General features: G+C 41.3%; 1 protein-coding gene across 2 annotated transcripts; it reads left to right on the top strand.

Moving 5' to 3' along the window:
• The first annotated feature begins 2,319 nt into the window (after window positions 1–2,319).
• On the top strand, window positions 2,320–9,851 carry UBL4A (ubiquitin like 4A). Of its 2 annotated transcripts, none has more exons than XM_078147867.1 (4): window positions 2,320–2,494; window positions 2,765–2,870; window positions 5,644–5,852; window positions 7,875–9,851. In XM_078147867.1, the coding sequence occupies exons 1-4, from the start codon at window positions 2,447–2,449 to the stop codon at window positions 7,953–7,955; spliced, it is 444 nt and encodes a 147-aa protein (XP_078003993.1). In that variant the 5' UTR covers window positions 2,320–2,446; the 3' UTR covers window positions 7,956–9,851. The 2 variants fall into 2 exon arrangements, with proteins under 2 accessions (XP_078003993.1, XP_020831288.1); XM_020975629.2 differs by lacking the exon at window positions 7,875–9,851 and adding an exon at window positions 6,704–7,723 and having other exon boundaries at window positions 2,324–2,494.
• The last annotated feature ends 12,686 nt before the right edge of the window (window positions 9,852–22,537 follow it).

Here is a 22,537-nt window from a genome sequence, read left to right on the forward strand (position 1 = left end):
TCTGCCTTTTAGAATCTCTGGGTTTCCTCAAGACTTGAGCTATCTTTTTTTTTAAAATCATTTTTAATTAATTATTTTATTTTTAGTTTTCAACATTCACTTGCACAAGATTTTGAGTTCCAAATTTTCTCCTCATCTCCTCCCTCTCCCCACCCCAATATGGCATGCATTCTAATCTGCCCTCCCTTCTCTCTCTCCCCCCCTTCCCCTTCAATTTTCCTGTAGAGCAGGATAGATTTCTATACCCCATTTCCTGTATATCTTATTTGCCAGTTGCATGTGAAAACAATCTAAAATTTTTTAAAAAAACATTTGTTTTTAAAACTTTGGGTTCCAAATTTTCTCCCTTCCTCCCTCCCCACCCACCCTCATTCAGAAGGAAGCAACCCAATACAGGTTATACTAGTCATGCAAAACACTTCCATACTAGTCATGTTGTGAAAAACTAAGTATATTTCCCTTAATCCTATCCCGACCCCCATTCATTCTATTCTTTCTTTGGAACCTGTCCCTCCTCAGAAATGTTTACTTCTGATTACCTCCTCCCCAAATCTGCCCTCCACTCTATCATGCCCCTGTTGGGCTATTTTTTAAGCTCCACCTTCTATAGGAAGCTGTTGCAAGTTCCTTCTGATGCTTGTACCCTCTCTCCCAAAACTACCTTGCATTCATTTTGTATATATTCTGTATACAGCTATGTAGTAGGGGTTTGGATTGGAGGTTTACACCACAGGGAACATGTATGGGAATAAGCTTATATGGGTCATCCCAGAAAGCATACACAGAAGGCTCCCCTTGGAAACTTCCAGAAATTCCAGGGATATGTGCGCCACAGCACTGAAGGGCTAGTGCTTTGAGATAATGAAGCAACTCCTTTATTGGCCACTGAGCAGGAAGAGCCAATGACTCACTGGATCTTTAAAAGGATACACCTTCTCTTTCAGGTACATGTTAAGTTTCAGGACTATCCTAGCTTTTCCCATGGAGGGATAGGGGCCATGAGCAATAAGCCACATGGGAGCTAGTGCTGGGGATGTCTAGCTAGAAGAGGTTGAACCCAGGCCACTGGATGCCTCTTCTAATCTGTGTCCTTTTGCCTAATCATAGGTGAGTGAACAGCAATGCCCATAGGGATATATCCAGCCTTGGAGGCAGCCTGCCGAATCTGAGAGGTCTGGAGATTCTAGGTCTCTTGGTCTGAGCTGACTGGCAGCAGGGAGAATTCCTGCACTGGAGAAGATGACCACTACCAAGACGTGGAGACCAAACACTAGACTGGCTTGCCAAAAGACATGGACTTGAAGCCATTTAGACAGTGCAGAGTTGAGGCAAAATATGAAATGTCTATTTAACAGTCTCACAGACTGCTCCATGCTATGTTTGTTTCAACCTACCAGCACGGTACAAATTATTGTGATTGAGTTACTTGCTTATTAAGTATTCTATCAATATGCCCTTCTAAGTTCCTTTTGTGTTAAGCATTATTTTTGTGAGCGTAAGAAATAAATAGCTGTCCTGCACCTGATTCATATCATATATATAGCACCTATTTACTCTCCCCTTTGGGGAGACCCTAAATAACGAATGAATTTCCAAATCTGTATCTCCAAATCAAATCTCTCCATTATGCTCCAGTTCCCCACTTTTAAATGCTTGTGGGATATCTCCACCCGGATGTCCCACTAGCATCTAAAGTTCAATGTATCCCAAAGTTGTGCACCCCGCCTCCCCAATTCGGCACCTGACCTAACTTCCCTATGTAATCTGCCTTTTGGCCCCACCCACAGAGGACAATGACTCAGTAGCCTTGGGAAAGGGGAGCTGCCTGATGGCCTGCAGTTTACCCAGTATTCCTCAAGTTCTTGTACTCTGGCATCTGACTGTGAGGGTGAACCATCTGGTTAGCAGGGAGTTCCCAGCCCCCAAGGTTACTGAGTCAATATTTTCCTAAAGCTCAGGTCCAACTATGTGACATCCCCGCCCCAACTCCAGTGGGTTCCTATTGCCTCCTGGACCAAAGGCAAAATCCCTTTCTGTATTAAAAGCCCCTCACAACCTTACACCCTCCTGCCGTTTCCAGTCTTCTTACACCTTACATCCTCCCCTCCCCCCTCAACTACTGACGCTAGCCTCCTAGCGCAGCCACTAGGGAGGGTGAGTGCGTGAGATGGCACTGGGCATACCCTCCAGGCCTGAAGAGGGCGCTCATCCCGCAGCGGCGTCGCGGCCCCGCGGCCCCGCAATCCCTCCGCAGCTGCCACCTCCCTCAGCCTCACATCCGGCCCGCCCCAGCCGCGGCCCCGCCTTCCAGGCTCCCAGCAGCCTCGAGGGCCAGCCCCCCCCCCCAGCTGGCTGTTGGTTCCGGCTGGGCCTGAAGTTGAGGCGGCGGACGGGGAGGTGCAGTCCAAGTCCGCTGGGAGCTCTTAAAGGCGCCGCTCCCGCCGCAATGCAGCTGACCGTGAAGGCACTCCAGGGCCGGGAATGCAGCCTCCAGGTACTCCTTCGCGTCCCGATAACGTTGATTTCCTCCCCTCCACCCCACTCTGGAGGGGGGGTCGGGTGGCGCGCTCCCAAGGGCTGGGGCGATTGGCTGGCCCAAGCGGGCTAGGGCTGGGCGGGGCCGGGGGCGGGGCCGGGTCGGCCCCTTCCCCCCAGAGGAGCCGGGTGTGGGGTGGTGGGCGGGGTGATCGGGGCCAGCAGCCGCCTCAAGCACCGCCTCCCTGCTCGCCGGCCCCGCCTCGCCCCGCCCCTACCCCGCCCCCAGGTGCCAGAGGACGAGCGAGTCTCCACCCTGAAGCACCTGGTGTCCGAGAAGTTGAACGTCCCGGTGGTCCAGCAGCGGCTGTTGTTCAAGGGCAAGGCCTTGGCAGGTACCGACCTCTCTCGGCCCCCGAGCCCCTTTGAGGCCGCCGAGGAAGGGGGAGGGAAAGGGAGGAGAGAGGGCTGCCCTGGCCTCGCTCCAGCCTCCAGCCCTGGGGTGCTTAGCCTCCTGTGGACTTTTATCAGTCAGTCCGGAAACATTGATTAAGCGTCTACTGCGCGGGCTAAGCTCTGGGGGTACAAAAAAAGATACAAGACCCTGTCCTTGAGAGATCACATTCTAATGGGGGAGATGATATGCAAAGAAATGCATGCGAACAAAATAAAGGACAAATTAGAGATAGTCTCAGAGAGAAGGAAGGCACTAGCTTTAAGGGGGTGGGGAGGGATTTTATCTAGGACTTTGAGGCAGTCATTAGTCAGAGATGAGGAAGGAGAGCATTCTAAGTTTGGGGGCCAGCCAGAGAAAATGTCCAGAGCAGAAAGGTAACTGTCTTGTTCCAGGAATAGCAAGGACATCAGTGTTACTGGATCAAAGAGTACTTGGGAAGAGGCTGTAAGCTGTAAGAAGACTGGAAAGGTAGAGGGTTATGAAGGACCTTGAACACCAAACAGGATTTTATATGTGATCCTAGAAATGATAGGGAGCCACTGGAAAATCACTTTAGTGGCTGAATGGAGGATGGATCAGAGTGGGGAGAGACTTAAGGCAGGCTGACCAGCAGGCTATTACTGTAGTCCAGGTGTGAGGTAGTAAGGATCTGCACCAAAATGGGGGCACTGTCAGAGGAGAGAAGGGGGTATATTTGAGAGATGTTGCAGAGGTGAAATCACAGGCCTTGGCTACAGCTTAGATATGGGAGGGAAGAGATAGTAAGGGATCCAGGATGACTGCTAGGTTGTGAGTCTGAGAGCTGGGAAGGGGAGGGGGGGAGGGATGGTGGTGTTCTCCATAGTAATGGGCAAGGTAAGAGAAGGGAAAGGTTTAGGGGAAAAGATAATGAATTCTGTTTTGGACATACTGAGATTAAGATATCTACTGGATATCCAGTTTAGATGTCTAATAGGCAGTTGAAGATGCAGAACTTAAGATTATGGCTCTATAAGTAGATTTGAGAATCATCAGGATGGAGATAATAATTGAATCCATGGGAGATCACCAAGTGAAGTAGAGAGAGAAGAGAAGAGGGCCAAAAACAGGTCCCTGAGGGAGACTCACAAGTTACCAGGCATGACTTAGGTGAAGATCCATCAAAGGAGACAGAAAGAGAGTAATCAGGTAGGAAAAAGAACCAGGAGAGAGAGAGTAGTGTCCCAAAAATCTAGACAAAAGAGAGTGTCAAGGAGGAGAGAGTTATCAGCAGTATTAAAGGCAGCAAAGAGGTGGAGGAGAATAAGGATTGAGAAAAGACCGTTGTATTTGGCAGCCAGGAGATCATTGGTAACTTTGAAGAAAGCAGTTTACTAAGGGCAGAAGCCAAACTGTAAGGGATGAGGACAGAAAGTGGAGGCACTGAGTGTAGGCTTTTCAAGTTTAGCTACAAAGGGCAGAAGAGATATAGGATGCTGGCTAGAGGAGATGAATGAATCAAGTGAGGGTTTGGGAAGCATGGGGGAGACAAGCACATGTTTGTAAACAGTAGGGAATGAGCCAGTAGACACAGAGAGATTGAAGATAAGTGAGAAAGTGAGGATGATTAAGTGGGGTCAGTCTATTGGAATAGACAGGATGGAATGGTTGAAGGAGGAGAAGATGGCAGAATGTACCTGAATGATAAGAGATAAGGGGGCAGCTAGGTGCTGCAATGGATAGAGCACCAGCCCTGGATTCAGGAGGACCTGAGTTCAAACCCGGCCTCAGACACATAACACTTACTAGCTGTGTGACCCTGGGCAAGTCACTTAACCCCATTGCCTAGCCAAAAAAAAAAAAAGAGAGATGAGGAAAAGAAGAGGGGAAAAGGGAGCTATTAGAGAATGGCCTCAATTTCTTCTGTAACACAAGTTATAGATGGGATGAAAAGGTTTGGAAGAGCCAACATGCAAAGTGGATGAGTTGATAGGGGAGGTATAGTAGGATTACCTCAAAGCAGTGAGGGTCCAGTGGAGATTGTGTAACAAAATTTATTGTGTTTGGCAATCTGGTTAAGCTTATGAAGCCCTCCTTAGAATATTGTTTTTAAATGCATAAAATAAAATACATAGGATTATTACAAAGGCAATAAGAGTTATCAACATTTTTCCCCTCCCGAGGCAGTTGGGGTTAAGTGACTTGCCCAGGGTCACACAACTAGTAAGTCAAAATACTTTTTAAAAGCAAGGTCACAGACTCCAGGTTAAAAACTTGCTCTAGGACCTGGAACAGATAGAATGCTAGCTCCTTGGAGGCAAAGACTATTTCCCTTTTTTAAGTGCCTGACACATAGGGGTGCACCTAGTAAGTGCTTGTTTATTGATTCATTAGAGACTGAAAACATGACCGTGGGATTGAGCCAAAATGGGAGAGATTCACGTAATATCAATGATTTCTTTCTACTGATCCCAAATACTAGGATCTTTAACTTTGATATTCCCCCTCCCACCCCATACATGTATGTACTCCCTGGGATGGTGAAGGAGCTCTGTGGAGTTGGTTGAGGGCATCAGTTGGATCTAGAGGCCAAGCTGGCCCTGAGAAGTCAGGGTATAGGGTAGCACACAGGTGGTAACCTATTCAACTATGAGGTGCTATTAAGAGGTAAGAGGCCTCAAGTTGGTTCTTTTGGTAAGGAAACACAGAAGCCAAATATCACCTCCTCCTCTTCTTCCTCTTCCTCCTCCCAGACGAGCTTCGCCTTTCAGACTATAGCATTGGGCCAAACTCCAAGATCAACTTAGTGATCAAGCTTCCTGATGAGGGGACTGCTCGACACCTGCCCTCAAAGCCTCAGGTCCAGTCTCAGCCACTGCCCATCTGGTTGCTGGTCTCTCAGATCTTGGCCCGACACTTCAGCACAGCTGATACCAGGAGAGTCCTAGAACAGCTACAAAAGGTGAGGTCCAGGACTATGAGGGCAATCTCTCTCATCCTAACCTAGTGCTTGCAGACATTTTGAAGTATTTGGCTAACTGGACATCCAGCCCTTAGTATCATGAGATCAGAAATGCAGGGCTGGAAGGGACCTTAGATCTCATCTCTTCTACAGAGGAAGATATCATGGCCCAAAGAGGAGTTCGAACATGACTCTTCTGACTCCAAACCATTTGTTTTTTTCAGTTCACAAACATTTATTTTCTCTCCCTCCCACCTCTTCCCTCTCAATTGGGGAAAGAAAAGACAAACAGAGCCCTTGCAACAAATAAACCTCATGTAGAACCACCAGATCCACAAACATAGGCTTTATTGAGTGCTTGGATTCTGTTCTTCCTCTCAGGAGGTATGAAGCAGGCTTCCTTGTGGGGCCTTTGGGATCCTGGTGGTTCATTGTATTGATCAGAGGAGCTCAGTCTTTCAGGATTGATCATTGTTACAGTGTTACTGTTGCTGTGCACAATGTTCTTCTGATTCTGTTCACTTCATTCTGCGTCAGTTCATATAGGTCTTCCCAGGTTTTTCTAAAACCAGTCCCCTTGTAATTTCTTAGAGTACAATAGTATTCTATCACAATTACATACCATACCTTGTTCAGACATTTCCCAGTTGGTGGTCAGTTTCCCATTCTCCCCGCAAAAACAGCTGCTATATGGGTCTCTATGGGTCCTTTCCCTCTCTCTTTGATTTTTTTGGCCACCCCAACTTCCTTCCCAATCCTTTGACAATGCATTCCTCGTGACTTGGACCTGAGGTCAAGGCCATCTCTTTTCTCCCTTCCCTTCCTGCCCTCCTCCCTCCTACTCCCCACAGGACTATGATCGGAGTCTACGCCTCCTGAGCTTGGATGATATTGAACGTCTGGCTACCCGTATGCTCAACTGTACTGTGACTGAGCCTGTGGAAGTTGGCTTCCTGGACTAACTCCCTCCATCCCTCTCCCTGAAAAACAAAACAAAACAAAACAACACTAGGCTTGGATGGAGTAGTGGGGGTTGGTTTTCTGGCTGAAAGCTGACTCTCTGTCCCTGCTACCCTCATCTACTCCCTAGTAGGCATGGAAGGAAGAAAGGATGAGGGAAGTAGTATTAGAGAAGGGGGTTGGCTTTTATAGTGCAGAGTGGGATGGTGGCCAGGGACTGGCTACTATGACACCTTCCTCTCCCCAGTTTTTTCCCTGGGATATGACTACTTGACTTTATGATGTCACCATCCGACTCTGCATTCCAGGCATCCTTGGCCCCTTGTCCCCAGCAGTGTTTCTTTGAGCACAGAATCGTGGGCTTTTTTCTCCAAGTATAACCCTGTTCCCAACATGAACAAAACCCACTTCAAAAGGGCAGCCTTACAGAGGGATCAGAAAGCCTTCAGGGAAGGGAAACCTTCCTTCCTCAGTCATAGTGACTGTGAGAACAGCTGCCATCTGTGGTAGTGGCCTCTCTTTTTCTCAGAGCCTCAGGGCTTGGGGCCAAATATGTTCCTATTTAGCCATCCCCTATCCTTGTCTGAAGGTGGGGCCCTTCGTATAATATTCTTCTCTCACTCTCACTCGTGTACAAAAGGGGTCAGTGCTTGGGTGATGGGGCTGTGGTGAAGCTCAGGGTTACTCAATGCCATTGTGAGGCCTCACCTTGTGGGTGTTCCTCAGCAGCTTCCTGACTCAAAGAAAATCTACCCTAGACCTATGAGGCAACAGTGGAGAGCAGTTAGCTCTGAGTGAAGGGAGTTGGGGGTGAAGGAGCCCCCAGGGCCTCTCCTACTAGGGAGAGAGAGCCTAGCTTTTCAAACTTTTGCTTCCAGTTAATTCAATTAAACCTTTATTATGCACCTCTACTCCAGGCTTTTGGGTTTTTGTTCTCTGCATTAAAGACCAGTGATTTCTTGGATGTGACTTAGCGTCTCCCCCACCTCCACCCCTCCTTGACTGTCCCTCCACAAGGTCAATGAATTGTCACCTAAAATATTATTCTCCCTGACCAAACAGGGCCTCTCCCAGCTGACTGAAGCTAATCTGTGGAAGAGACAAGGTCCAGGAGCTGCCAGAGCCTGCAATAATCTCCAGTAACCCTGATTTACCTCTATTCATGCAAAGCTCATTTACTGAGTGGGCCACATGCTAGACCCTGAGGAGAATCATAATAACAGCTAGCCTTTAGCACCTGAAGATTTTCAAAGTGCTTTAAAAAGATCTCATTGCATCTTCACAACAACCTTGGGGGATAGGTGCTATTATGATCCCCACTTTATAGATGAGGACTGAGACAGACAAGTTCAGTGACATGTGCAGGATTACACAGCTAGCTAGTGTCTTCAGACTCAGATCCAGATACACAAAATCAGAAACCATTATGGCCCTAATGGAGGCGATAGGAAGAGGCAACCAAGAAAGACCTGAATGGAGGGCTGAGGTCCAATGATCAAAAATCAGAGGTCATGTGCTCAGAGTTTTCAGTCTAATTTGGGGGAAGGGGAAAGAGTAGTACTCAAATCAGCATGATATTGTGGAATGGGGGAATGGGAGAGATCTGCCCCAGGTCTCTCCTGAAACTGGGAGGAAGGAGAGGACTGCCTCTACTGGGCCTGAGGCATTGGGGGATCTGGACAGGAGGACGAAGGAGTGGGGAAAGGGACCATTTGGTTTGGCCTAACCCTTGGAGCCTTGAAGGGAGCAGGGTTGAGGCTGTTGTTCCCACCCCTACTCCACCCCCTTGGCCCACCTAATCTTCCAGCTGCAGCCCAGGCAATCCAGCCCAGCTCATCCTAGTCCAGCTGGCTATCCTCATTAGGCTTGGGCTCCCCAAGGTGTGTCTTCTATAACTTGTATCCTACAGCTAGCCCTGAGTAAAGGACATGGGGTGACATCAGGGTGAGGCCAGGGCCCAGGTGTCATATGCCTACGTGCAACTCCCCAGTGGCAGCAGAGAAGAGGCCCACTGCTCAGCTTGCACTATCAGATCCCTGACGTGCAAACAGCCAACAAGAGCTGTCTTCAGAAATGAGCTGGCCCTGGCTTCTTGGCAAGCACTGGACTCGTGTGTGAGTGTTTGGCAGGGGGAGGGAAATAAGGCCACATCCTTGAAGGGTCATCTACCTGTGCCTGTCTACCGAGTTTCTTGATTCTGATCCATACCCTGTAGCCACTGGAGATTAAATGAAGCCTGCCATCCTTTGAGTCTCTATCACTACAGTTAGCTGGCTTCCACTTCTTGGAATGTTTGGGGTTCCCATGCCCTACTGAGCTCCTATTCATGTGTTGACCACAATGTCCCTTGATCTCCACACCTCCCTGCTCCCCTCCCTCCAAGACTGAACTGGGAGGAGATGAAATATCAAAAGCCAGGATCTGTGCATACCCTCTGACCCAGCAATAGGTCTATACCCCAAATAGATCAAAGAAAGAGGAAAAAGACCCATATGTAGAGAAATATTTACAGCATCTCTTTTTGTGGGGGCAAAGAATTGGAAACTCTGCCCATTAATTGGGGGTTGTCTGAACAAGTTAGAGTATATGATTGTGATGGAATACTATTATGCTATAAGAAATGATGAAGGGGATGGTTTCAGAGAAACCTAGGAGGACCTCTATGTATTGATGCAGAGTGAGCCAGGAGTAACACAGTAACAGCAATATTATCGGGATGATCCACTGTGAAAGACTAGCTACTCTGATCAATACAGTGATCTACCACAACTCCAAAGGGCCCATGATGAAAAATGTTGCCCACCTCCAGACAGAACTGATGGACTCAGAGGGCATATTGAAGTGTCTTTTCTTTCTTTTTCTTCTTTTCTTTCTCTTCCTTCCTTTCTTTGACTAATGTGAGATTTTGTTTTGCACGACTGTACGTAATTGTAATGGTTTTATTTTTGTTGTGTTCTCAAGTAGGTAGGGGAAGAAGAGAATTTAGAATGAAATAAAATAAAATTGAATTTTAAAAAATAAAACATCAAAAGACTAAGAGCCCAGACAGTAAGCAGTAAATCATTGTTGGTCTCCTATGTTCACCTCCAAACAACCATAAAATTAGTGCCCCAGAACAAATCCTGGAACAGTGGAGCCAGTGGAAAGACAGGGTGGGGCAGTGTTTTATCCCGGAAAACTTGGAGGATTGGCAAGAAAGGTCTGTCTCACTTGAGTAAAGGGGGAGCACATTTCAGGACAGTAAGCATCCCAGCAAGCCCCATCTCAGCAAAGCAGGGGGAGATTCTGAGCCCCTTTGTGGTGGAATAAGCAAACGCCAACATGAGGACCCCCCCATATGCCTTAGCACAGCCAGGGGAGTGGGCACATTCCAGCTCCGAGAACTACCATATACTTCAGTGCAGCCCCAGGTAGGCAGGCATCCTCCAGCAGCCAGACCTCCAGGTGCTTCAGTGCAGCCCAGAACAAATACGCATCCTCTAAGACCCAGACACATGCGTGCTTCAGAGTAGCCCCAGGGAAACAGAAAGACCCCACCTGGCCTCAGCACATGCCAGATACCACCACTAGGACCCCAGCTCAGCACCAGGTAAGCTGCCAGACCCATATAGCTTCCAACTATAAGCACCCGAGGCCCCAGCACACGAAGCCAGTGACCAGGTGCTTGCCCCACATCAAAAGAAGCTTGGGACAGTGTCCCCTGTGCTCCAGCAGGAGAGCTCAACTTTAAAAGCCAGGAAACAGGCCAAAAAAAATGAGCAAGAAGCAAAAATGAACATTGACCATAGAAGGTTACTATGGTGACGGAAGACCAAAACACAAACTCGGAGAGGACAACATTGTTGATATACCTGCATCTGAAACCTCAAAGGGGAATATGAATTGGTTTCAAACCCAAAAATCTTGGAAGAACTCAAGAAGGATTTTAAAAGTCAAGAGAGATAGAAGAACAATCAGGAAAAGAAATGAGAGGTATGCAAGACAGAGTCAACAGCTTAGAAAAGGAAGGACAAAAATTGACTGAAGAAAACAATTCCTTTAAAAGTAGAATTGGGGGCAGCTAGGTGGCGCATTGGATAGAGCACTGGCCGTGGAATCAGGAGGACCTGAGTTCAAATCTGGCCTCAGACACATAGTACTTCCTAGCTGTGTGACTCTGGGCAACTCACTTAGCCCCAGTTGCCTCACTAAAAACAAAAAAGGTAGAATTGGCCAAATGGAAGACATAGTACAAAAGCTAACCAAAGAAAATAATTCCTTAAAAATTAGAATTGGGCAAGTAGAACCTAATGACTCTATGAGACATCAAGAATCAGTCAATGCAAGGGAATGTGGCCTAGCTATACCAAATCTTAAATTGTATTATAGAGCAGCAATCATCAAAACTACTTGGTACTGGCTAAGAAACAGAGTAGTAGATCAATGGAATAGGTTAGGTATGTAAGACACAGTAGTCAATGACAATAATAATCTACTATTTGATAAATCCAAAGACTCCAGCTTCTGGAGAACTCACTAATAAAAACTACTGGGAAAACTGGAAAATGGTATGGCAGAAACTGGGGATAGACTAACATCTTACACTCTATACCAAGATAAAATCAAATTGGGTACGTGATTTAGATATAAAGACTGATACTATAAGCAAAATTAGAGAGCAAGGAATAGTTTACCTATCAGATCTATGGAGAAGGGAAGAATTTGTGACCAAACGAGATAGTGACCATTATGAAATGCAAAATGGATGACTTTGATTACATTAAATTAAAAAGGTTTTGCACAAACAAGGCCAATGCAACCAAGATTAGAAGGGAAGCAGAAAGCTGGGAAACAATTTTTACAGCCAGTGTCTCTGATAAAGGCCTAATTTCTAAAACATATACAGAACTGAGTCAAATTTATAAGAATACAAGTCATTCCCCAACTGATAAATGGTCAAAGGATATGAATAGGCAGTTTTCAGAGGAAGAAATTAAAGCTATCTATAGTCATATGAAAAAATGCTCCAAATCACTATTGATTAGAGAAATGCAAATCAAAACAACTCTGAGGTACCACATCAAACCTATCAGATTGGCTAACATGACAAAACAGGAAAATGATAAATGTTGGAGAAGATGTGAGAAAATTGGAACACTAGTGCATTGTTGGTGGAGTTGTGAACTTATCCAGCCATTCTGGAGAACAATTTGGAACTGTGCCCAAAGGGCTATAAAATTGTGCATACCCTTTGACCCAGCAATACCACTACTGGTTCTGTATACCAAAGAGATCATAAAAATGGGAAAAGGACTCATATGTACAAAAATATTCATAGCAGCACTTTTTGTGGTGGCAAAGAATTGGAAATTGGGGGATGCCCATCAATTGGGGAATGGCTGAATAAGTTGTGGTACATGAATGTAATGGAATACTATTGCACTATAAGAAATGATGAGCTGGAGGCCTTCAGAAAAACCTGGAAAGACTTATATGAATTGATGCTGAGTGAAATGAGCAGAATTAGGAGAACATTGTACACAGTAATAGCCATATTGTGCGATGACTAACTTTGATAGACTTAGCTTTTTTCAGCAATGTGAGGATCTAAGACAACTTCAAAAGATTCATGATGGAAATTGCTATCCACATCCAGAGAAAGAACTGTGGAGTCTGAATGCAGATGGAAGGATGCTATTTGTTCTCCTTTTCTTTTGTTGTTTTGTTTTATTTCTTCTTTCTTGTGGGTCCTCCCATTAGTTCTAATTCTTCTATACATCATGACTGATGTGAAAATATGCTTAATATGTATGTATTAGTAGAGCCTATGTCAGATTACATGCCATCTTGGGGGGGGGGGCAGAGAGGAGGGAGAAAATTTTAAACTCAAAATCTTATGGAAGTGAATGTTGAAAACTAAAAATAAATTATTTAAAATTTTAAAAAAGAATCAGTCAAACAAAACCAAAAGAATAAAAATAGAAGAAAATGTAACATACCTCATGGGAGAAACAACTGACCTAGAAAATAGATCCAGGAGAGATAATTTAAGAATTATTGGACTACCTGAAAGCCACAACAAAGAAAAAAAAAGAGAGAGAGAGCCTGGATAGCATCTTTCAAGAAATTGTCAAGAAAAACTGCCCTGATATCCTAGAACCAGAGGGTAAAATAGTCATTGAAAGAATCCACTGCTCACCTCCTCAAAGAGATCCCAAAATGAAAATTCCAAGGAATATTGTAGCCAAATTCCAGAATTATCAGGTCAAGAAGAAAATAGTGCAAGCAGCCAGAAACAATTTAAATATCATGGAATCATAATCAGGATTATGCAAGACTTAGCAGCTTATACATTAAAGGATCAGAGGACTTGAAATATGATATTCTGGAAGGCAAATGAGCTTGGATTACAACCAAGAATCAACTCTCCAGCAAAACTGAGCATAATCTTTCAGGGGGAAAGATGAATTTTCAATGAAATAGGGGACTTTCAATCATTCCTGATGAAAAAACCATAGCTGAACAGAAAATTCAGTCTTCAAATACAAGACTCAAGAGAAGCATAAAAAGGTTAACAGAAAAGAAAAAAAGAAAACAATGTTATTCAATAAGGTTAAACTGTTTACATCACTACATAAAAGATGATACTTATAACTCTTAAGAACTGTATCTTTATTATAGCATTTAGAAGGGGTATACATAGAGGGTGTGGGTTGACTTTGATGTGATTAAATGAATTAAGAGGTTAAAAAAAGGGATTGTACTTGGAGAAGAGGAAAGGGGGAGGTAGAATAAGGTAAATTATAACACACGAAGAGGTGCAAAGACCTATTACAGTAGAGGGAAAGAAGGGAGGGAGGTGAGCATTATTTGAACCTTACTCATCGGATTTGGCTCAAAGAGGGAATAACATATATTCAGTTGGTTATAGAAACCTGTCTTACTCTGTAGAGAAGTAGGAGGAGAAAGGGAAAAGAAAAGGGAAGGGGTGGAGAGAAGGGAGGGAAGATGTAAGGGAAAAGGGAAAGAGAAGAGAGGGCAGGTTGAGGGAGGTGGTGGTCAGAAGCAAAACGCTGGTGAGAAAGGAAAAGGTGAAAGGAGACAGAAAAGTATAAACAGGAGAAGATAGGATGGAGAGAAAGACACAGTAATCATAACCATGAATGTGAATGGAAAGAACTCTCCCATAAAATGGAAGCAGATAGCAGAGTGGATTAAAACCTAATCCTAAAATACATTGTTTACAACAAATACTTTTGAAGCAGAGAGATACACACTCAGCTGAAATCAAAAAAGCAGGAGTTGCAATCCTGATCTCAGACAAGACAAAAGCAAAAATAGATCTAATTAAAAGAGATCAGGAAGGAAACTACATCTTGCTGAAAGGTACCATAAGGGCAGCTAGGTGGTGCAGTGGATAGAGCACCAGCCCTGGAGTCAAGAGGACCTGAGTTCAAATCCAGCCTCAGATATTTGATGCTTACTAGCTGTGTGATGCTAGGCAAGTCACTTAACTCTGAATACCTCAAAAAAAATAAAAGGTACCATAGACAATGAAGTAATATCAAAACTAAACATTTATGCACCAAGTGGTATAGCATCCAAATTCTTAGAGGAGGTTAAGTGAGTTACAGAATGAAATAGCAAAACTATACTAATGGGGGGGGGACCTTAACCTCCTCCTCTCTAAACTAGATGAATCTAACCACAAAATAGACAAGAAAGAAGTTAAGGAGATGAATAGAATTTTAGAAAAGTTAAGATATAGTAGATCTCTGGAGAAAATTGAATGAAGATAGAAAGGAATATACCTTTTTCTCAGTGATACATCCACACAAAAATTGACCATGTACTGGGGCATAAAAATCTCACAATCCAATGCAGAAATACTTAATGCATCCTTTTCAGATCATGATGCAATAAAAATTACATGTAATAAAGGGCCATGGAAAGATAGACTAAAAATTAATTGGAAACTAAATAATCTAATCCTAAAGAATGAGTGGGTCAAACAACAAATCAGAAACAATAATTTCATCAAAGAGTGACAATAATGAGACAAAATCCCAAAATTTGTTGGATACAGCCAAAGCAGTTCTTAGGGGAAATTTTCTATCTGTAAATGCTTACATTAGTAAAATAAAGAGGAGATCAGTGAATTGGGCATGCAACTAAAAAAGCTAGAAGAAGAACAAATTTAAAATCCTTGATTAAATACCAAATTAGTAATTCTGAAAATCAGAGGAGAGATTAATAAAATTAAAATTAAGAAAACTATTGAACTAATAAATAAAACTAAGAGCTGGTTGTATGAAAAGACCAATAAAATAGATAAACCTTTGGTTAATTTGATTTTAAAAAGAAGAAAACCAAATTACCAGTATCAAAAATGAAAAAGGTGAATTCACCACCAATGAAGAGGAAATTAAAACAATAATTAGGCACTATTTTGCCCAATAAATCTGACAATCTATGTAAAATAGGTGAATACTTATAAAAATTTGTAAGATATACTAGAATTACCAAAAAAATTAAAGAAATATAAATTGCCCAGATTAATGGAAGATGAAATAAAATACTTAAATACCCCCTTTTCAGAAAAAGAAATTGAACAAGCCATCAATGAACTCCCTAAGAAAAAATCTCCAAGGCCAAATGGATTTACAAGTGAATTCTACCAAACCTTTAAAGAACAATTAATTCCAATACTATATAAACTATTTGGAAAACTAGGTGAAAAAGGAGTCTTATCAAATTCTTTTTATGATACAAATATGGTGCTGATACCTTAACCAGGAAGAGCCAAAACAGAGAAAGAAAATTATTTCCCTAATGAATATTGATGCAAAAAATTTAAATAAAATATTAGCAAAGAGATTACAGCAACTTCTCATGAGGATAATATCAGGTGGGATTTATACCAAGAATGCAGGGCTGGTTCAATATTAGGAAAACTATCAGCGTAACTGACCATACCAATAGCAAAACTAACAAAAATCATTTGAGTATCTCAATAGCTGCAGAAAAAAGCTTTTGACAAAATACAGCACCCATTCCTATTTAAAAACACTAGAGAGCATAGGAGTAAATGAAGTTTTCCTTAAATTATATGTAGGATGTATCCAAAACCATCAGCAAGCATTGTATGTAACTGGGATAAGCTAGAAGCATTCCCAATAAGATTTGGGGTGATACGAGGATGTCCATTATCACCACTATTATTCAGTATTGTACTAGAACCATTAGCTTTAGCAATAAGAGAAGAAAAAGAAACTGAAGGAATTAGAATAGGCAATGAGGAAACAAAGCTATCACTCTTTGCAGATGACATGATGGTATACTTAGAGAATCCTAGAGAATCAAATTAAAACTAGTTGAAATAATTAACAACTTTAGCAAAGTTGCAGGATATAAAATAAACTCACATAAATCATTAACATTTCTATATATTACTAACAAAGTCCAACAGCAAAAAATAGAAAGAGAAATTCCATTTAAAATAACTGTAGTCAATATAAAATATTTGGGAGTCTACCTACCAAGACAAATCCAGGAACAAAATTACAAAGCACTTCACACAAAAAAGTCAGATCTAAATAATTGGAAAAATATCAGTTGCTCATGGGTAGGCTGAGCTAATATAATAAAAATGACAATTCTACCTAAATTAATTTACTTATTCAGTGCCATACCAATCAAACTACCAAAAAATTATTTTATAGAACTAGAAAAAAGAATAACAAAGTTAATCTGGAAGAACAAAACGTCAAAAATATCAAGGGAATTAATGAAAAGAAATGCAGGGGAAGGTGGCCTAGCTGTTCCAGATCTTAAATTGTATTATACAGCCACAGTCATCAAAACGATTTGCTACTGGCTAAGAAATAGAGTGGTGGATCAGTGGAATAGGTTAGGTATGCAAGAAACAGTAGTCAATGACTATAGTAATCTACTGTTTGTTAAACCCAAAGACTCCAGCTTCTGGGATAAGAACTCACTATTTAACAAAAACTCCTGGGAAAACTGGAAAATACTGTGGCAGAAATTAGACATAGACTGCCCTATACAAGATATGGTCAAAATGTATACATGATTTATTTGGGTTTTTTTGTTTGTTTGCTTTTTAGGCAATTGGGGTTAAGTGACTTGCCCAGGGTCACACAGATAGTATGTGTCAAGTGTTTGGTCTGAGGCCGGATTTGAACTCAGGTCCTCCTGACTTCAGGGCCGGTGCTCTCACTGCTCCACCTAGCTGCCCCCAAGGTACATGATTTAGACAAAGGATTATACCATAAGCAAATTAGGAAAGCAAGGAGTAGTTTACCTGTCAGACCTAAGGAGATGGGAAGAATTTATGACAAACAAAAGATAGAGAACATTATGAAATGCAAAATGGATAATTTCAATTACATTAAATTAAAAAGTTTTTGCACAGAGCCAATGCAACCAAGATTAGAAGGGAAGCAGAAAGCTGGGAAACAATTTTTACAGCCAGTGTCTCTGATAAAGGCCTAATTTCTAAAACATATACAGAACTGAGTCAAATTTATAAGAATACAAGTCATTCCCCAGTTGATAAATGGTTGAAGGATATGAACAGGTAGTTTTCAGATGAAGAAATTAAAGCTATCTATAGTCATATGAAAAAATGCTCTATGCTCTGATCACTATTGATTAGAGAAATGCACATTAAAACCTCTGAGGTATCTTACACCTATCAGATTGACTAATATGACAAAACAGGAAAATGATAAATGTTGGAGAAGATGTGGGAAAATTGGAACACTAATGCATTGTTGGTGGAGTTGTGAACTGATCCAACCATTCTGGAAAACAATTTGGAACTGTGCCCAAAGGGCTATAAAATTGTGCATACTCTTTCATCCAGCAACAGCACTACTGGGTCTGTATCCCAAAGAGATGGCGGAATAAGAAGCCTTATTAACCTCTGAAAGCCCAGAAAGTGTCACCCCAGGAAAAACCCTGGAACAGCTGAACCAGCAGAAAGACGGGGTGCAACAGTCCAGTAGCCCAGGTAGCTTGAGGGATTAACGGGAAAGACCCATCTTGCCCTGGAGGAAGGGGAGCAGTACATAAGGTGAGGTGTCCCAGCAAGCTATCGGAAAGCCCCACTTTAGCACACCAGGAGGAGATCCTGAAACCCAGGTGGTGGAGCAGGCAGACACCAACACCAGGACCCCCGAATGCCTCAGTATGGGCACAGGAACCAGTGCAAACTGGCTTGGAAAACCACTATGTGTCACGGTGTTCTCTTGCAGCCAAGTCTCCTGGTGCCTCAGCAAAACTCTAGGAAGCACAGCTCCAAGAGGGAAAGTTCCAGGTGTTATTAATAAAAGCAAACTGTTTACATCCCTACAAGGGAAGATGACACTTGTAACTCTTGAGAAATGTATTGTTATTACACCACTTTAAAGGAGCATACATAGAGAGGGTGGGTGTGAGTTGACTTTGATGTAATGATAAAAAAAAATCTAATCAAGTGGGTTAAATGGATCTAAGTAAATGAATTAATCTGATCTAAGGGAATGTACTGGGAGAAAAGGAAAGGAGAAGGCAGACAAGGGTAAATTATGTTATAGGAAAAGACACAAAAACTCATTAGAGTAAAGAGAAAGAAGGGAGGGAAATGAGCATTGTTTGAACCTTACTCTCATCAGATTTGGCTCAAGGAGGGAATGACATAATCAGTTAGGTATGGAAATCTAATTTGTCCTATAGGCAGTAGGAGGGAAAAGGGGAAAGAAAAGGGAGGGGCGTTAGAAGGGAGGGAAGAAGTAGTAAGGGTAGGGGGGAAGAAAAGGGAGGGGGGTAATAGAAGGAAGGTGGACTGAGGGAGGCAGTGGTCAAAAGCAAAACACTAGTGAAGAGGGAAAGGGAGAAAGGAGAAAGAAATGCATAAACAGGGGAGAAATAGGATGGAGAGAAAGACACAGATAGTAATCATAACTGTGAATGGGATGAACTCTCCCATAAAACAGAAGCAGATAGCAGAGGGGAGAAAAAAACAGAATCCTACAATATGATGTTTACAAGAAGCACATTTGAAGCAGAGAGCCATACACAGAGTAAAGAGGCTGGAGTAGAATCTATTATGCTTCAGCTGAAGTAAAAAAAAAAAAAGCAGGGGTAGCAATCCTGATCTCCGACAAAGCAAAAGCAAAAATAGATCTTAAAAATAGAGATAAGGAAGGAAACTACATCCTGCTAAAAGGCACCATAGACAATGAAGTAATATCATTACTAAACATATATGCACCAAATGGTATAGCATCCAAATTCTTAGAGGAGAAGTTCAGGAGTTACAGGAAGAAATAGACAGCAAAACTATACTAGTGGGGGACCTCAACCTCCCCTCTCCGACTAGATAAATCTAACCACAAAATAAAAGAAAGAAGTTAAGGAGGTGAATAGAATATTAGAAAAGTTAGGTATGATAGACCTCTGGAGAAAACTGAATGGGATAGAAAGGAATATACTTTTTTCTGGCAGTACATGGCACATACACAAAAATTGACCATGTACTAGGGCATAAAAACCTCACAATCCAATGCAGAAAGGCAGAAATATTAAATGCATCCTTTTCAGATCATGATGCAATAAAATTGACATATAATAAAGGGCCATGGAAAGATAGACTAAAAAATAATTGGAAACTAAATAATCTAATCCTAAAAAATGATTGGGTCAAACAACAAATCATAGAAACAATCAATAATTTCATTCAAGAGAATGACAATAATGAGACAACATACCAAAACTTATGGGATGCAGTGAAAGCAGTTCTTAGGGGAAGTTTTATATCTCTAAATGCTTACATAAATAAAATAGAAAAAGAGGAGATAATGAATTGGGCATACAACTAAAAAAACTAGAAAAAGAACAAATTAAAAATCCTCAATTAAACACCAAATTAGAAATATTGAAAACCAAAGGAAAAATTAAGAAAATTGAAATTAAGAAAACTATTGAACTAATAAATAAAACTAAGAGCTGGTTTTATGAAAAAACCAATAAAATAGATAAACCTTTGGTTAATTTTTTAAAAAAGAAAGAAAAAACCAAATTACATATCAAGAATGAAAAGGGTGAAGCACCACCAAGGAAGAGGAAATTAAAACAATAATTAGGAATTATTTTGCCCAACTATGCCAAAATTTGACAATCTTAGTGAAATGGATACATATTTACAAAAATATAAATTGCCCAGATTAAAGAAGAGGAAGTAAAATACTTAAATAACCCTATCTCAAAAAAAAAAATTTGAACAAGCCATTGATGAACTCCCTAGGAAAAAATCTCCAGGGCCAGATGGATTTACATGCGAATTCTATCAAACATTTAAAGAACAATTAATTCCAATACTATATAGACTATTTGGGAAAATAGCCAAAGAAGGAGTCTTACCAAATTCTTTCTATGATACAAATACGGCACTGATACCTAAATCGGGAAGAGTCAAAACAGAGAAAGAAAATTATAGACCAATTTCCTTAATGAATTTAGATGCAAAAATATTAAATAAAATATTAGCAAAGAGATTACAGCAACTTATCACAAGAATAATACACTATGACTAGGGCTGGTTCAATATTAGGAAAACTATCAGTGTAATTGATCATCATACCCACAACAAAACCAAAAGAAACCACATGGTTATCTCAATGGATGCAGAAAAAGCTTTTGACAAAATAAAACCCATTACTGTTCAAAACACTACAGAGCACTGGAATAAGTGGCGTCTTCCTCAAAACAATAAGTAGCATTTACCTAAAACCTTCAGCAAGCATCATATGTAATGGGGACAAGCTAGAAGCATTTCCAGTAAAGTCAGGGGTGAAACAAAGATGTCCATTATCACCACTGTTGTTCAATATGGTACTAGAAACATCAGCTACCACCAAGTGTTAGGGTTGCCCAGAATTCAGAGCTCTCTCTTAAGGGGACAATTTTCCTTCCTGTGGGACAAGTTTATACAGCTTTAGTTAATACACCTTAGGCCTTGAAAAATTAACTTTTGGGGGCAGCTAGTTGGCGCAGTGGATAGAGCACCAGTCCTGAAGTCAGGAGGACCTAAGTTCAAATCCGGCCTCAGACCAAACACTTGACACTTACTAGCTGTGTGACCCTGGGCAAGTCACTTAACCCCAATTGCCTAAAATAAAAAAATAAAAATAAAAAAAATTTTAAAAAGAAACATCAGCTTTAGCAATAAGAGAAGGAAAAGAAATTGAAGGTATTAGAATACACAAAGAAGAAACAAAGCTATCACTCTTTGCAGATGATAAGATGATATACTTAGAGAATCCTAGAGAATCGAGTAAAAAACTACTTGAAATAATAAACAACTTTAGCAAAATTGCAGGCTATAAAAGAAACCCACATAAATCATCAACATTTCTAGATATTACCAACAAAGCCCAACATCAAGAGATAGAAAGAGAATTTCCATTTAAAGTTACTGTAGACATTATAAAATATTTATGAGTCTACCTGCTGAAACAAACCCAGGAACTCTATGCACACAATTACAAAATGCTTTCCACACAAATAAAGTCAGATCTAAATGACTGGAAAAACATCAGTTGCTCATGGGTAGGTTGAGCTAATATAATAAAGATGACGATTCTACCTAAAGTAATTTACTTATTCAGTGCCATACCAATCAAACTACCAAAAATTTATTTTATACAGCTAGAAAAAATAACAAGATTCATTTGGAATAACAAAAGGTCCATAATATCAAGGGAACTAATGAAAAGAAATACAAGGGAAGGTGGCCTAGCTGTTCCAGATCTTAAATTGCATTATAAAGCAGCAGTCATGAAAAGTACTTGGTACTGGTTAAGAGATAGAGTGATGGATCAGTGGAATAGGTTAGGTATGCAAGAAACAGTAGTCAATGATTATAGTAATCTACTATTTGATAAACCCAAAGACTCTAGCTGGAGTCTTATCCCAGAGGATAAGAACTCATTATTTAACAAAAACTTTTGGGATACTAGCTGTGTGACCCTGAGCAAGTCACTTAACTCTGATTGCCTCACCAAAAAAAAAAAAATACTGCTGGGAAAACTGGAAAAGCGCATACAGAAACTAAGCATAGACCAAAATAAAGTCAAAATGGTTTATGATTTAGATATAAAGGTTGATACTATAAGCAAACTGGGAGAGTAAGAAATAGTTCACCTATCAGATTTATGGAGAACAGAAGAATTCATGACCAAACAGGAGATAGAGAACATTATGAAATGCATAATTGATAATTTTGATTACATTAAATTGAAAAGTTTTTGCACAAACAAAGCCAATGCAACCAAGATTAGAAGGAAAGTAGAAAATTGGGAATTTTTACAACCAGTATCTCTGATAAAGGTCTCATTTCTAAAATATATGGAGAATTAAATCAAATTTATAAGAATACAAGTCATTCCCCAATTGATAAATGGTCAAAGATATGAACAGGCAGTTCTCAGATGAAGAAATTAAAGCCATCTATAGTCATATGAAAACATGCTCTAAATCACTATGAATTAGAGAAATGCAAATCAAAACAACTCTGAGGTACCACATCACACCTATCAGATTGGCCAACGTGACAAAACAGGAAAATGATAAATGTTGGAGAAGATGTGGGAAAATTGGAACACTAATGCATTGTTGGTGGAGTTGTGAAATGATCCAACCATTTTGGACAGCAATGTGAAACTATGCCTAAAAGGCTACAA

The sequence above is a fragment of the Phascolarctos cinereus genome, unplaced genomic scaffold (genome assembly GCF_003287225.1).
Source record: "Phascolarctos cinereus isolate Bilbo 61053 unplaced genomic scaffold, phaCin_HiC Scaffold_8;HRSCAF=390, whole genome shotgun sequence".
Lineage (NCBI taxonomy): Eukaryota > Metazoa > Chordata > Mammalia > Diprotodontia > Phascolarctidae > Phascolarctos > Phascolarctos cinereus.

Coding starts and splice junctions, on each gene's coding strand:
- UBL4A (XM_020975629.2), top strand. CDS start 2,447: ATGCAGCTGACCGTGAAGGCACTCCAGGGCCGGGAATGCAGCCTCCAG. Junction 2,871..5,643: donor CAAGGGCAAGGCCTTGGCAG/GTACCGACCTCT, acceptor TCCTCCTCCCAG/ACGAGCTTCGCCTTTCAGAC. Junction 5,853..6,703: donor TCCTAGAACAGCTACAAAAG/GTGAGGTCCAGG, acceptor TACTCCCCACAG/GACTATGATCGGAGTCTACG.